Raw genomic sequence first — 16,787 nt, 5'->3', positions numbered from 1 at the left:
TCGCCTGCATCTATGGCAAGCATCCTCAGGGGTAGTGAGGATAATAATAATAATAATAATAATAATAATTATTATTATTATTATTATTATTATCTACAAGGAGACTCAAAGCAGCTAGATGGAAATGCAGCCCAATACCACTCTAAGGGGCATGCCTCAATGTGATGGAGTGATGGGATTTGTAGTTTGGTGAGGCCCTAGCACCCTTTGGAAGAGAAAACTAAAGACCTTGCACATCAACTCCCAGCGTTCCATAGCAATTACAGTGGTGCTGTACTGCATCAAAAGCTAAGGACCTTGCACAGCTACAACTCCCAGTGGTCCTGAACTGCATCAGTTCTCCAGTGCAGATGCACCCTTTTGCCTTGGGAGAGGATGTTTTGGCACCCAAGGGCCCTGTTTCAGGAGCCAAACCCAAAAACCGAGGCGTCCGCTTCTGTACCTCACACCAGTGGCGTCAAAGGGCTTTCCAAGGAATCCCTGGACAGATGTTTCCTGAGCCTTTCTGCATCCCGGAGTCACATGAAAGTCACACTGCAAGGCGGCTAATGGAGAAGGCGGGGAACCCAAGCACCCATCTGATCTCCTTCAGGGACATCAGAAGAGGCTTCACGCCGGCAGCCGGACGAGGAAAGCTGGCACCAAGCCTAGAATCCTGGAATTCGAAGGGACTCCCAAAGGCCATCTAGTCCAGCCCCCATTGGCCAGGCAGGAAGGCACCGTCCAAGCCCTCCAAACAGATAGCCATCCAGCCTTTGCTTAAAAACCTCCAGAAAAGCAAACTCCAATTCTACATTTCCTGATAGTTGAATCCATGGCTGCATTAAGCCCTAGTCTGTAAACAAGCTTCTCCTCTTTCCTTCTCCTCCTTAATGGGACTTCCTTCCAAATATGTAAACATAGCTCACATGTTGCTTTCGTTCAGCAACATGAGGATGCTGTGGTTTTAAATTCAGGGGGTGCTGTGGGTCGAATATAACATAATAATAACAGATTAACATAAAATAATGTCCTTATTTTTACAGGACAGTAAATAAAGAGCAACACTAAAAAGAAAAAACCAGGAGAATTCCAGACAGGAAACTATCAGGGCCAGCTAACACCACTGGGTCCACCTTGACTGGCTTGTGCCAGAGTCTTTGCAGTTCGATCTTTAAGTCCTCATATCGTGTCAGCTTTTCCAGTTGTTTCTCTTCAATCCTGCTGTCACCTGGGATTGCAACACTGACCATCCATACCTGGTCTTTTAACACAATCGTGAGTCTTGTGCTCCCAAACTCTGTCTGTCTGAATCCAGAAGTCCCAGAGGAGTTTGGCGTGTTCATTCTCTGTAACTTTTTCCTGCTTGTGATCCCACCAGTTCTTTGTTGCAGGCAGATGGTGTTTGTGGCACAAGTTCCAATGAATCATCTGAGCAAGGGTGTTATGCCTCTGCTTGTAGTCTGTCTGCGCGATCTTCTTGCAGCAGCTGAGGATGGGATCTATTGTTTCATCTGCTTCCTTGCAGAGTCTACACTTGGGATCTGTCGTCGATTTTTCAATTCCAGCTTTGATGGTATTTATTCAAGTTCCAATTAATCACCTGAGCAAGGGTGTTGTGCCTCTGCTTGCAGTCTGTCTGCCGATCTTCTTGCAGCAGCTGAGGATGGGATCTATGGTTTCATCTGCTTCCTTGCAGAGTGTACATTTGGGATCTGTCGTCGACGTTTCAGTTCTGGCTTTGATGGCTTTTATTCTAATGTCTTGTTCTTGGGCTGCCAGAATAATAATAATAATAATAATAATAATAATAATAATAATAATTGTTATTATTATTATTATTATTATTATTATATATTGTTTTCTTGCTTTAACTCCCCCGAAGGGGACTGAATGTAGCTTCACATAAACATTATTATTATTATTATTATTATTATTATCAGAACCATTGAACGTATACAAACATGCGAATGATTGTGGAAGACCACCACCAAAGCTTGTTCCACCATGATATTTTACTGGCTTGTGTTGCAACCCAGAGCAGGAAACGAGGCCCTAAGATAACCATCCACCACACTTGACTGGGAAAAAACAATCCTTTTTTTATTGATGAAAAATGGTTACAAAATAAAGGAAAAATGCAAAGTCAAAAGCCACAGAAAAATCAGCAAACATGAATGTCCATGGACAAGATCAAAACCCAAAGCCACACTGTAAAACACTGGAACCTGTTAGCAATCAACTAACCGTAGTTGGTGTCCTAGAAATCTCTCAAGACGATGGCCAGAGGAACCGGGAGAACTGCCAAGGTCTTCATCAATCTAAAACGATGCCTGAACTGAGAAAGTCAGCCCGGCGGAAGGCGCTTAAAGCCGAGGAATTGGTTTCGTGATACGCCTCCATGCTTTGAAGCCGTTGTTTGTATTTCTTTTAAGCTGGAAGACCTTCGCAAGCTGAGTGATTGACTCCTGTCTTGCCAGATCTGGCCCCTTCTATTCTCATTAAGGTTCCCAGGTGCAGAAGGGAGTGAAAGGTCATGGCTTCCCTCTGAAACATTCTCATGAACACTGGTACTTTCATTTTCCAAATCTACAGAAGTTTCTTCCTCACTAATTTCAGGATCATTGACATCAAGAAGTACATTTTCATTAGCATCAGGAAGTACATTTTCATTAGCATCAGTAAATATATTTTCATTAGCATCAGGAGGTACATACTCAGAGAATCAGGTTCAAACTCAGGCTGAACCCCAACAGCTTGTTTGCGTGCAGAGCCCTAGCCTTCCAATATTCAGCCCTAATCAGGCTTGGAAGGAAGTGCCAGCCTTGATTCTGGCCTCCCTTTCAAACTCTCAATCGTTCAAATTTGAGAGCAAAGCAATGCCAGACTCGAAAGTCCACTCAAGGGCCCTTGAGGTGACGGAGTGGAGGAGAATGGGCAGGACAAGCCGAACCAGTCGTGCAACCCAGCAGTGTTTTGGAGAAACCACTATGCAACACTATGATTTTTGTGCCTGGGTTATCAATGCCATTTCCTAATTGGTTCTATCATAAAAACCATTGGGAAAAGTTTATCAAACTGCACAAACTTTGTTTTTGCAAGAGGGAGGGACATCCTGCAGCACGTTTTGTGATAGCTTTTCAATGAACGTCCTCATTGAGTCTCAACCAATTCATCCAATTTTTTTTAGTGCTGTTTGTGTTTCATTCTGTTTTAATTTTTGTATATTATTTTAAATTCTGTGCTAATGCTTTCATGGCAAGCTGCTTTGAGTCCCCTTTGGGGAGATAAAGTGGGGTATAAATAAATACAGGGTTAGTCAAAATGCATAGGCCAATAAGCCATTCAATTGAATGGCTTATTGGCCTATGCATTTTGACTAACCCTGTATAACAACAGCAACAACATAATTTGTGGCACAAAAATGAAGATTCTGAAGGAGAACAACTACTTTCAAAGTAAGTGCTAAAGAATTAAACAGGAAATAACACTTTCAAACCAAGAACAGAACATTTTGCTCTAGTTTTCCAATGAGTATCTCATCAAGCCTCAACCAAGTCAACATAGTTTGTGCCTCTCGTATGCTTCCACTAAGGTGTTTAAAGTGGCTTGTAGGTCGTTTTCTGAAAGCGCACAGACGATGTTGTCATCAGCTGACACGATATGAGGATTTAAAGTTTGAACTGCAAAGACTCTGGCACAAGCCAGTAAAGGTGGTCCCAGTGGTGATTGGCACACTGGGTGCAGTGCCTAAAGACCTTGGCCTGCACTTAAACACAACCGGTGCTGACAAAATTTCCATCAGAACGCCACCTTATTGGGATCTGCAGGCATTATTCACCGATACATCACACAGTCCTAGACACTTGGGAAGGGTCCGACGTGTGATCCAGTACAACAGCCAGCAGAGTGTCTGCTGTGGACTCATCTTGTTGTGTTTCTAATAATAATAATAATAATGATAATAATTATAATAATGCAAAAGAGCAATCCGTGGGTGCATCTACAATGGTGAATTAATACATTTGAATATTAGGAAGAATTTACACTGGGATATACTGCTGCTGGCTAGGAGTGACCTTCTCTGGAGGTCTTTAAGGAGAAGCTAGATGGCCATCTGTTGGGAAGGCTTGGATTGTGCAAAGGAAGACAAAGAGGGTGATGCAGCAGCTAAAAAAGCCAATGTGATTTCAGACTGAATCAACAGCAGTATGGTGTATAGATCAACGTGATCTCACTCTTTTTGTCTTTGGTCAGACCACACCTGGAATAATAACCTTGTGTCCAGTTCTGGGCAAAGCAATCCAGGATATGGAGATGGAGAAACTGAAAGGTGTCCAGACTATGAATCCCTTTGAGGGATGGCTGACGGAGCTGGAGATATCAAGCTTGGAGGAGAGAAGGCTGAGAGAAGGGGGCATGGGAGCCATGGTTAAGTATCTGAAAGGAGGTCCCATTGAGTAGGAAGAGACAAGTTATAATAGCCTAAAACAGGCTATTATAAAGCCGCTGTTGAAGAAACCATCACTGGACCCCACTAAATTGGACAACTTTCGGCCTGTTTCCAATCTCCCCTTCTTGGGCAAAGTCATGGAAAGCGTGGTGGCCTCACAACTCCAGGTATTCTTGAGAGACACGGATTATCTGGATCCGGCACAGTCTGGTTTCAGACCGGGACATGGTACCGAAACGGTCTTGGTCGCCTTAGTGGATGATCTGCGCCGGGAGCTCGACAGGGGGAGTGTGTCCCTGTTGGTGCTCCTGGACCTCTCAGCGGCCTTCGATACCGTCGACCACGGTATCCTTCTGGGGCGCCTTGCGGGAATGGACCTTGGAGGCATTGCTTTGCGGTGGCTCCAGTCATTCCTGGAGGGCCGCACCCAGAAGGTGTTATTGGGGGACTCCTGTTCCGCACCACAGCCTTTGACTTGTGGGGTGCCACAGGGTTCCATACTGTCCCCCATGCTGTTTAACATCTACATGAAGCCGCTGGGTGAGATCATCCGGAGTTTCGGGGTGCGGTGTCATCTGTACGCAGATGATGTCCAACTCTGTCACTCCTTCCCACCTGCTACTAAGGAGGCTGTCCAGGTCCTGAACCGGTGCCTGGCCGCTGTAATGGTCTGGATGAGGGCGAACAAACTGAAATTAAATCCAGACAAGACAGAGGTACTCCTGGTCAGTCGCAAGGCCGAACAGGGCATAGGGTTACAGCCTGTGCTGGACGGGGTCGCACTCCCCTTGAAGGCGCAGGTCGCAGCTTGGGTGTGACCCTGGACTCATCGCTGAGCCTGGACCCCCAGGTTTCAGCGGTGACCAGGGGAGCATTTGCACAGCTCAGGCTCGTGCGCCAGCTGCGCCCGTATCTCGGGAAGTCTGACTTGGCCACGGTGGTACACGCTCTGGTCACATCCCGCCTTGACTACTGCAACGCTCTCTACGTGGGGCTGCCCTTGAAGACGGCCCGGAAACTGCAGCTGGTTCAGCGCGCGGCAGCCATGTTACTAACTGGAGCGGGTAGCAGGGAGCACACAACGCCCTTGTTGTCCCAGCTCCACTGGCTGCCGATTTGCTACCGGACCCAATTCAAGGTGCTGGTTTTGGCCTACAAAGCCCTAAACGGTTCCGGCCCAAAATACCTTTCTGACCGCATCTTGGCCTACGAGCCCACGAGGACCTTGAGATCGTCTGGGGAGGCCCTTCTCTCGATCCCGCCTGCCTCACAGGCACAGCTGGCGGGGACGAGGGAGAGGGCCTTCTCGGTGGTGGCCTCCCGGCTGTGGAACACTCTCCCTGCAGACATCAGACAGGCGCCCTCCCTCATGTCCTTCCGAAAAAGCCTTAAGACATGGCTGTTCGAGAGGGCATTTAATTAAGTGCAATAATGTGGTAAAGAATATCGGAATGGAACAAGGAATATGAGACTGGTATGATTCTACTAAGAGACGAAGCGGATTTTTAATGTTGTCTGTAATTGTTGTTTTGTCTATATGTTGTTGTAATTGGTTTCTTTTGTAAATTGTCTTTTATATGTATTTGTACACCGCCATGAGTCGCCCTAATGGGCTGAGAATGGCGGTTAATAAATGCATCAAATAAATAATAAAATAGTTTTCTGATTCTCTAGAGATTACTGTTGGGACTCAGCCTGTGTTTGATCCTGAATCTGTGATTATGTTTCCCCCTTCTAATGTTTCTGGGTCTGACTTGGGTAGTGAACCTGATGTGATCAATGAGGATGAGGTGCAAAATGGAGACACTTCAGATAATAAGGTTACTGCAGACAGGAGTTAGGTGAAAGGCTAAGTTCTCATGAGAAAGTTCCTGTCACAGCCAGGGAAGAAAGTTCACTCCCTTCTCCAGGCTCGAGTTTGCAAGATAGTTTCACACCTGCTGCAGCTAATGAGGAGAGAGATGAGACCAGTCACCGTCTGGAAATCAGCCAGAACCGCTGAGAGGCCCAATGTTTACGCAGGTCAGAAAGAATTCGGCAAAAACTGCGGGGAGTAGGAACCAGTTTTTGGGACTTAAATTGAGCTCTTAGAGAATGTTCTTTAGACCAGGCATCGTTTGGAATCTAGCTCAAGTCTCCTGGATATTCCTGTTTCATGTGACCTCGTCTCTAAGCATTCACGGCTTTTCAAGTGGATTAGCAGTGGCTAGTCTGTTCCTGGTTTTACTCTAAGGGCTTTTTGGCTATTCATTGCATTTGGATCATTTCTGGAAGCTTTGGGACATTGTTATGATTCCTTTGTTTGGACACTGCTTATGTTACTGCTTTATTTGGCTTTTTTTTTGCTTTTGGACCTCTATTTATTTCTATAACCATCTCTTTTATTGGCTCCAGTTATTCTACAAATAAAAAGGACTCTTCAATCAAGGTGCGGTGTAATTAATGATTAGAGCAATGTTTCTCGCTCAACCTAGTGGGGTCGCAAGGGGGTGTCAGAGGCCATCAGAAAACATAGTTGGGTTGTTGTAGGTTTTTCCAGGCTATATGGCCATGTTCTGGAGGCAATTTTTCTCCTGACGTTTCGCCTGCATCTATGGCAAGCATCCTCAGAGGTAGTGAGGTCTGTTGGAAGTAGGAAAAATGGGTTTATATATCTATGGAATGACCAGGGTGAGACAAAGGACTTTTGTCTGCTGGGGCTAGCTGTGAATGTTTCTGCTGATCACCTTGATTAGCATTCAATGGCTTGGAAGTGCCTGGGGGGAATCTTTTGTTGAGAGTGATTTTATGTGCCTGTTTGTTTCCCCTCTGTTGTTTTGCTGTTGCAATTTTTGAGTTTTAATACTGGTAGCCAGATTTTGTTCATATTCATGGTTTCTTCCTTTCTGTTGAAATTGTCCACATGCTTCTTGTGGATTTCAATGGCTTCTCTGTGGAGCCTGACATGGTGGTTGTGAGAGTGGTCCAGCATTTCTGTGTTCTCAAATAATATGCTGCGTCCAGGTTGGTTCATCAGGTGCTCTGCTATGGCTGACTTCTCTGGTTGACTTAGTCTGCAGTGCCTTTCCTGTTCCTTGATTTGTGTTTGGGCAATGCTGCTGCGTTGGGTGGTCCCTCTGTAGACTTGTCCACAGCTGTATGGTACACGGTAGACTCCTGCAGAAGTGAGAGGATCCCTCTTGTCCTTTGCTGAACGTTGCTGAATCTCAACAAAAGATTCCCCCCAGGCCCTTCCAAGCCATTGAATGCTAATCAAGGTGATCAGCTGAAACATTCACAGCTAGCTCCAGCAGAAAAAAGTCCTTTGTCTCACTCTGGTCATTCCACAGATATATAAACCCATTTTCCTACTTCCAACAGACCCCATTACCTCCGAGGATGCTTGCCATAGATGCAGGCGAAACGTCAGGAGAAAAATTGCCTCCAGAACATGGCCATATAGCCCGGAAAAACCTACAACAACCCAGTGATTCCTGCCATGGAAGCCTTCGACAATACAGAAAACATAGTATTTTCTGTTGGTCATGGGGGTTCTGTGTGGAAAGTTTGGTCCAATTCTATCATTGGTGGGGTTCAGAATGCTATTTCATTGTGGGTGAACTATAAATCCCAACAACTACATCTCCCAAATGGCAAAGTCTATTTTCTCCAAACTCTACCAATATTCACATTTGGGCATATTGAGTATTTGTGCCAAGTTTAATCCAGATCCATCATTTCTTGAGACCACAGTGTTCTCTGGATGTAGGTGAACTACAACTCCAAAACCCAAGGTCAATACCCAGCTAACCCTTCCCATATTTTCTGTTGGTCATGGGAGGTCTGTGTTCCAAATTTGGTTGATTTCAGAATGCTCTTTGATTGGAGGTGAACTATAAATCCCAGCAACTACAACTCCCAAATGAGAAAAACCAATCCTCTCTACAATCCCACCAGTATTCAAATTTGGTTGTATTATTGGATGTTTGTGCCCAGTTTGGTCCAGTGAATGCAAATATATCATGCATATCGGATGTTTACATTACGATTCATAATAGGAGCACAATTACAGTTGCGAAGTAGCAACAGAAATGATGTTATGGTTGGGGGTCACCATAACATTAGGAACTGTACTAAGGGGTCGCGCCATTGGGAAGGTTGAGAACCACTGGATTAGAGGGTCCTGTTCCTGTTCGAGGATGCAACAATTAGTACACAGAGGAATGGATTCAAATGGCAGGAAAAGTGATTCCACCTAAACATTAGAAGGAACTTCCAAATGCTATTGTTGTTGGCCAATGGAATACTTTGCTGCCTGGGAGGCTGGTTGAGGTCTTTGAGAAGAGGCCTTGGATTGTGTCTTCCTGCCCGGCAGAAAGGGGTTGGTCTAGATGGCCTTTGGAGTCCCTTCCAACTCTAGGACACGCAGTCCTCAGTCCAACGCAGAAGCAAACAGTCCCCCGCAGCCTCGTTCCAGTTCCTGCTGCTGTGTCTGGAAAGCCCTCCGCAAGGCCAGGTTGGCGACGGACATGATGATGCGAAGGGCATCCTTCTTTGGCCAAATAGTCCACGAAGTCCCTTCCAAGAGCCCAGCGAGCCCAACCAGAAAGCTGCCGGTCGCTCCATAAGCGTTCCCAGTAAAGACAGAAATGATGAGGATGGTGACGGCGGTGATGGCGGTGGCGGAGTGCCTGGCCAAAGCCTGTCCTTCCTCGGAGAAGTGGCCCCCAGCTGCGGCCAGAAGGAGTGCCCCTCCCAGGATGGCGTTGGCTGCCGAGGTGTCGCCGTGAAGCCAGTGGAAGCCGAAGGCCAGCAAAGGCAGGCCCAGCACCGTGGCCACCCAGGACCCCTCTGTGGCCACCGTGGGATCCGAACACAGCCCCAAGGAGGCGGGCAGCACCAGCGCAGCCAGGTCCAGCAGCGGCACCAGCGCCTGGAGAAGAAAGCCGGTGGAGGCACCACGGCTGATCTGGAAAACAAAGGGGGTGGTCAGCAAAAGGCAATCATTGGATAAGCAGCCCGTTTGTTGTTTGGGCTTGGCCTCATGTAAGCCGCTCTGAGTACCCAAAGGGGAGACGGTAGCGGGGTATAAATAAAGTTTATTATTATTATTATTAACTGTAGAGGGGAGTCTACTGAACAAGCCAGTACCTGCTGCATACGTTGCTTAAGTCCCATTGACCGACCGTCTGTGCAGAGTTCCATACTCCGCACTTTAACAACACAACCGTTCAATGCTAAGGCTTCCCATCAAAATGGAACTGTAGAGGAGAGTCTACCGAACAAGCCAGTACCTGCCCCATACTGCCATCTGTTGAGGAGGTACAAAGGTGGAGGCATTACTTTTCACTTTAACAACACAACCGTTCAATGCTAAGGCTTCCCATCAAAATGGAACTGTAGAGGAGAGTCTACTGAACAAGCCAGTACCTGCCACATACCAGTACTGCCATCTGTTGAGGAGGTACCAAGGTGGAGGCATTACTTTTCACTTTAACAACACAACCGTTCAATGCTAAGGCTTCACGCCGAAATGGAACTGTAGAGGAGAGCCTACTGAACAAGCCAGCACCTGCCGCATTCGTTGCTTAAGTCCCATTTACCGATCATCTGCGCAGGGTTCCATACTTCGCATTTTAACAACACAACTGTTCAATGCTAAGGCTTCCTGCCAAAATGGAACTGTAGAGGAGAGTCTCCTGAACAAGCCAGTACCTGCCGCATACATTGCTTAAGTCCTATTGACTGATCTTCTGCGTAGGGTTCCATACTTTTCACTTTAACAACACAACCGTTCAATGCTAAGGCTTCCCCCAAAGTGGAATTGTAGAGGAGAGTCTACTGAACAAGCCAGTACCTGCCACATACCAGTACTGCCATCTGTTGAGGAGGTACCAAGGTGGAGGCATTACTTTTCACTTTAACAACACAACAGTTCAATGCTAAGGCTTCCCGCCGAAGTGGAACTGTAGAGGAGAGTCTACCGAACAAGCCAGTACCTGCCCCATACAAGTACTGCCATATGTTGAGGAGGTTCCAAGGTGGAGGCATTACTTTTCACTGTAGAGGAGAGTCTCCTGAACAAGCCAGTACCTGCCGCATACGTTGCTTAAGTCCCATTGACCGACCGTCTGCGCAGGGTTCCATACTTTGCACTTTAACAACACAACCGTTCACTGCTAAGGCTTTGCGCCAAAATGGAACTGTAGAGGAGAGTCTCCTGAACAAGCCAGTACCTGCCGCATACGTTAGTTAAATTCCATTGACCGATCATCTGCACAGGGTTCCATACTTCGCAAGTTTACAACACAACCATTCAATGCTAAGGATTCCCACCGAAATGGAACTGTAGAGGAGAGTCTCCTGAACAAGCCAGTACCTGCCACATTCGTTGCTTAAGTCACATTAATCGACAAAATGGAACTGTAGAGGAGAGTCTACCGAACAAGCCAATACCTGCCCCATACAAGTACTGCCATCTGTTCAGGAGTTCTGAAGGTGGAGGCATTACTTTTCACTTTAACAACACAACCGTTCAATGCTAAGGCTTCCTGCCAAAATGGAACTGTAGAGGAGAGCCTACTGAACAAGCCAGTACCTGCCGCATTCGTTGCTTAAGTCCCATTGACCGACCGTCTGCGCAGGGTTCCATACTTTGCACTTTAACAACACAACCATTCAATGCTAAGGCTTTGCGCCAAAATGGAACTGTAGAGGAGAGTCTACCGAACAAGCCAGCACCTGCCCCATACAAGTACTGCCATATGTTGAGGAGGTTCCAAGGTGGAGGCATTACTTTTCACTTTAACAACACAACCGTTCAATCCTAAGGCTTCACGCCGAAATGGAACTGTAGAGGAGAGTCTACTGAATAAGCCAGTACCTGCCGCATACCAGTATCGCCATCTGTTGAGGAGTTACCAAGGTGGAGGCATTACTTTTCACTTTAACAACACAACCGTTCAATGCTAAGGCTTCCCACCAAAGTGGAACTGTAGAGGAGAGTCTCCTGAACAAGCCAGTACCTGCCGCATATGTTGCTTAAGTCCCATTGACCAACCATCTGTGCAGGATTCCATACTGTGCACTTTAACAACACAACCATTCAATAATAAGGCTTCCCACCAAAGTGGAACTGTAGAGGAGAGTCTACCGAACAAGCCAGTACCTGCCCCATACAAGTACTGGTTCCATACTTCGCACTTTAACAACACAACTGTTCAATGCTAAGGCTTCCCGCCGAAGTGGAACTGTAGAGGAGAGTCTACCGAACAAGCCAGTACCTGCCACATACAGGTACTGGAATCTGTTGAGGAGTTACGAAGGTAGAGGCATTATTTTTCATTCAACCCTCGTAGAAATGCCCTCCTGTTTCCTATCTATCTACCTGGCTTTCTCACCTGGAAGGTCCCAAAAGCGGAGCTCAAGCAGGTGGCACACAGCAGGAGGTTGGAGAGCAGGCCCAGCCCCTCTTCGGCCCAGGAGGGCATTGGGACAGACAGGAGGGAGGCTGCACTGCGGAGGAAGACAGGAGAGAGTGATGCAGCAGCAGAAAAGGCCAATACCATTCTAGGATGCATTAAGAGAAAGGATAGTGTTCGGATGGAAGGAAGCCCGAGCCCAGGTTTGGGCCAACTTGGGCCCTCCAGGTGTTTTGGACTGCAACTCCCACAATTCCTAACAGCCGATAGGAATAGGCTGTTAGGAATTGTGGGAGTTGTAGTCCAAAACACCTGGAGGGCCCAAGTTGGTCCAAACCTGGGCTAGGGCTTCCATCCATCTGAACACATTATTATTATTATTATTATTATTTGAAGGTCCCTTCCTATAGAATTACATAATTCAATGGTTAAACAGAGGCTGGGTGGCCATCTGCCAGGAGGGCTTTGATTGTGCCTTCCTGTCTAGCAGAAGGGGGGTCAGACTAGCTATCCTTTGGGGGTCCCTTCCAAGTCTAGAATTACATAATTCAATGGTTAAACAGAGGCTGGGTGGCCATCTGCCAGGAGGGCTTTGATTGTGCCTTCCTGTCTAGCAGAAGGGGGGTCAGACTAGATATCCTTTGGGGGTCCCTTCCAAGTCTAGAATTACATAATTCAATGGTTAAACAGAGGCTGGGTGGCCATCTGCCAGGAGGGCTTTGATTGTGCCTTCCTGTCTAGCAGAAGGGGGTCAGACTAGATATCCTTTGGGAGTCCCTTCCAAGTCTAGAATTACATAATTCAATGGTTAAACAGAGGCTGGGTGGCCATCTGTCAGGAGGGCTTTGATTGTGCCTTCCTGTCTAGCAGAAGGGGGGTCAGACTAGATATCCTTCGGGGGTCCCTTCCAAGTCTAGAATTACATAATTCAATGGTTAAACAGAGGCTGGGTGGCCATCTGCCAGGAAGGCTTTGATTGTGCCTTCCTGTCTAGCAGAAGGGGGTCAGACTAGATATCCTTTGGGGGTCCCTTCCAAGCCAATGGTTGGGCATCTGCAGCTGGATTGGTACCTTTAATTGAGAGGTGTGTGGCTCTCCAGTTGCTATAGGACTACAACTCCCATCAAGCCTGCTCTCCAAAGCAATGCCCTTTGCCTTCCTTTAGGAAACTTTCCTTGCGCATGCGCAGAAAGCGCCCAAGGAGGCGCAAAGCCCCCCTTTGGCCCCTAGAGGGTGAGCGATTCGAGTGCCGCCTCTACACTTCAGGTTAGCTTTGGAGTGTGAGGGAGAGCAAACGAGCATGCGCACTGCCTTTCCGGGCAGGAGAGGGGAAAGAGAATGGCTTTCTGGCCTATAGGTTCCCTATTGGGAGTGTGAGCATGCGCAATGGTAACTTGGCTATAGAGGGAAAGGGATTTGAGCGCTCTTCTAAAATCCTAAACTTCAGGTTCCCAAGCGAGACATTCTATACTCTGGTATAGTTAATCAACTACCAAGCTTGCAAACTTTGTGTTTTGTTTGTTTGTTTCTTTGTTAAAAAATGCAATACAACTTTTTGGCTTGCTCCTGACTCGATAAATACATAAAGCAAAATTAATTGCAATATTATATATACAGAATTTGGGTGCATCTAATTATGCATATGCAAATATTGCAAAAGCCAATAAAAAAGAAAGAATGGATGCAAATCGTACAAAATACAATAATAAATAAAGGATGCAAATCATTGTTTTCATACACAAAATAAATTGCAATATTATATATAGATGATTTGGGTGTATCTTATTATGCAAATCATTGTTTTCATGCACAAAATTAACTGCAATATTATACATATAGAGAATCTGGGTGCATCTAATTATGCATACGCAAATATGGCAAAATACAATAATAAATAAATAAAGGATGCAAATAATTGTTTTCATGCACAAAATTAATTGCAATATTATACATATATAGAATCTGGGTGCAACTAATTATGCATATGCAAATATTACAAAAGCCAATAATAAATAAATAAACAAAGGATGCAAATCATTGTTTTCATGTACAAAATTAATTGTAATATTTTATATATATAGAATTTGGGTGCATCTGATTATATATATGCAAATATTACAAAAGTCAATAATAAATAAATAAATAAAGGATGCAAATCATTGTTTTCATGCACAAAATTAATTGCAATATTATATATACAGAATTTGGATGCATCTTATTATGCATATGCAAATATGACAAAAGCCAATAATAAATAAATAAAGGATGCAAATCATTGTTTTCATGCACAAAATTGCAATATTATATATGTGTATAATTTAGGTGCATCTAATTATGCATATGCAAATATTACAAAAGCTAATAATAAACAAGGCATGCAAATCATTGTTTTCATGCACAAAATGAATTGCAATATTATATATGTAGAATTTGGGTGCAACTAATTATGCATATGCAAATATTACAAAAGCTAATAATAAATAAACAAAGGATGCAAATCATTGTTTTCATGCACAAAATGAATTGCAATATTATTTATGTATATAATTTGGGTGCATCTAATTATGCATATGCCAATATTACAGAAGCCAATAATAAATAAATAAACAAAGGATGCACATCATTGTTTTCATGCACAAAATTAATTGCAATATTATATATGTGTATGATTTTGGTGCATCTAATTATACATATGCAAATATTACAAAAGCTAATAAATAAATAAAGGATGCAAATCATTGCATTCATGCACAAAATGAATTGCAATATTATTTATGTATATAATTTGGGTGCATCTAATTATGCATATGCCAATATTACAGAAGCCAACAATAAATAAATAAACAAGGGATGTAAATAATTGTTTTAATGCACAAAATTAATTGCAATATTATATATATATATATATATTGGAGGAGACGTGGTTTTAAAAAGGGAATTTTCATATATTTCCCCTATGCCCATATGTCATGATTTACTGCCATATTGGCCTATTTCTGCAGTAGGCCTTTGTTCACAGAAAATGCTGATTGTTTGAGAAATCAGTGCTCCAAAGAAGAAGTTACTATTCAAGGGTAAGAACATATCCGGACAAAACCAGCTAGCTGTTTGCTAGATAGAACCCCCAAGTTTCCCATTCGCTCTGAAGCCATGTTCGCAACAGACTAACAGATAAGATACAGTCATGGTCAGAGAACAATGGACCATAGTTATATTATAGTTGTGCCATTGTTAGGATCCCACGTGTGCTATAATGTCAATCAAAATCATAAACAACTAATGAACAACTGCATAGCTAGCTTAGACCAATGAAATGATTTGTCTTTGGGAACCAATGAGATGATTGATTTCTATGTACCAATCAAACTGTTTTAAATGAAAGTCATAAATAATCAATGCAACCAACTTTAGGTTGGACAAACCCCTTTATTGCATACCCATATGCATGTTTGTCACTATTGCTTCAGCTGCGCAATAAATAGCATTTTGCAGTTTTAAAGATTCAACTTTCGTGGTGTCCTTCCTCGCCCTCCTTGGGAAGGGGCAATCTGCTCTTGGATTTTGGATTTGTGGATTATCTTTTTGGTTTTTGCCCCTACATTTTATATATATATATATATATATATATATATATATAATTTGGGTGCATCTAATTATGCATATGCAAATATTGCAAAAGCCAATAATAAATAAATAAACAAAGGATGCAAATCATTGTTTTCATGCACAAAATTGCAATATTATATATGTGTATAATTTAGGTGCATGTGCATCTAATTATGCATATGCACATATTACAAAAGCTAATAATAAATAAACAAGGAATGCAAATCATTGTTTTCATGCACTAAATTAATTGCAATATTATATATATAGAATTAAGGTGCATCTAATTATGAATATGCAAATATTACAGAAGCTAATAATAAATAAACAAGGCATGCAAATCATTGTTTTCATGCACCAAATTAATTGCAATATTATATATATATAATTAAGGTGCATTTAATTATGAATATGCAAATATTACAAAAGCTAATAATAAATAAACAAGGCATGCAAATCATTGTTTTCATGCACAAAATTAATTGCAATATTATATATAGAGAGAGAGGGGGGGACTTTGGGTGCATCTAATTATGCATATGCAAATATTGCAAAAGCCAATAATAAATAAATAAACAAAGGATGCAAATCATTGTTTTCATGCACAAAATGAATTGCACAAGGTGCATCCTTCATCCAAATGCTTTGCATTTTGGAATATTTGCCTATGCATAATAAGGGAGGGAGGGAAAGACCTGAGTGTGTGCTTGCAGTTAAAGGAGCCACAAGGCTCTCTCTGCACATGCTCAGAGGCACTCTTGTCTTGTGCAATGGCAGGGAAGGAGGGCTGGGCCAGGCTCCTCCTCCATTTCCTCTTCCTCCTCCCAGTCGAGAGAGGCCAGCCATGGGCATTGTCAAACTGGCCGAACTGGTGGAGGAAGAGGCCCCCGAGGCCGTCCGCACTGTCCCGCTGGAACGATACCGGGGTAAGTCAGTGTGCATCTACATTGGGGAATTAATGCACTTTAAATGCCCTGGCTCAAGGATGCAATGGGATCAGTGGCTTGGGAAGGCAGAGAAAGAGGAAGACCTTGCAAAACGACAAGGCATTGAAGGCAGTTAAAGGGGTGTCAGAACTACATTAGGTTGCTGTGAGTCTTTTCCAGGCTGCCTGGCCCAGTTCCAGTAGCATTCTCTCCTGACATTTTGCCTGCATCTGTGTCTAACTGCATCTTCAAAGGTTCTGTTGGCAGTGAGGCAAGTGGAGTGTAGGACATAGATCTGAACTGTCCAAGGTGGGAGAAAGAACCCTTGTCTGTTTGAAGCAAGAGTGGATGTTGCAGTTAGCCAACTTGAGTAGCCATGAAGTTTGCAAAATCAGTCAGTTGAAGTTATCTCCATAGAGGTAG

The 16,787-nt window shown here is 44.0% G+C and overlaps 2 protein-coding genes across 3 annotated transcripts in view; one reads left to right on the top strand and one right to left on the bottom strand.

Annotated features, from left to right (window-relative positions):
* Positions 1 to 8,365: 8,365 nt before the first annotated feature.
* TMEM276 (transmembrane protein 276) lies at positions 8,366 to 13,020 on the bottom strand. 2 transcript variants are annotated; one of them, XM_060776006.2, is made up of 3 exons: positions 12,904 to 13,020; positions 11,812 to 11,926; positions 8,366 to 9,380 (listed from the first exon to the last, which is right to left on the bottom strand). In XM_060776006.2, exons 2-3 carry the CDS (start codon positions 11,899 to 11,901, stop codon positions 8,844 to 8,846), a joined length of 627 nt encoding a protein of 208 aa, XP_060631989.2. In that variant the 5' UTR covers positions 11,902 to 11,926; positions 12,904 to 13,020; the 3' UTR covers positions 8,366 to 8,843. The 2 variants fall into 2 exon arrangements, with proteins under 2 accessions (XP_060631989.2, XP_060631990.2); XM_060776007.2 differs by having other exon boundaries at positions 11,812 to 11,921.
* A 3,210-nt stretch (positions 13,021 to 16,230) lies between these two features.
* LOC132775175 (probable flap endonuclease 1 homolog) overlaps positions 16,231 to 16,787 on the top strand; it is a 34,376-nt gene continuing 33,819 nt past the window's right edge. The window contains exon 1 of the mRNA XM_060776008.2: positions 16,231 to 16,364. Within this exon, the coding sequence (XP_060631991.2) occupies positions 16,283 to 16,364 (82 nt within the window). The 5' untranslated portion in view covers positions 16,231 to 16,282. The remainder of the gene's footprint in view (positions 16,365 to 16,787) is intronic.

The sequence above is a fragment of the Anolis sagrei genome, chromosome 4, assembly GCF_037176765.1.
Source record: "Anolis sagrei isolate rAnoSag1 chromosome 4, rAnoSag1.mat, whole genome shotgun sequence".
NCBI classification, from domain to species: domain Eukaryota; kingdom Metazoa; phylum Chordata; class Lepidosauria; order Squamata; family Dactyloidae; genus Anolis; species Anolis sagrei.
The sequence above is the reverse complement of the archived record's forward strand: the minus strand, read 5'-3'. Positions and strand labels throughout refer to the sequence as shown.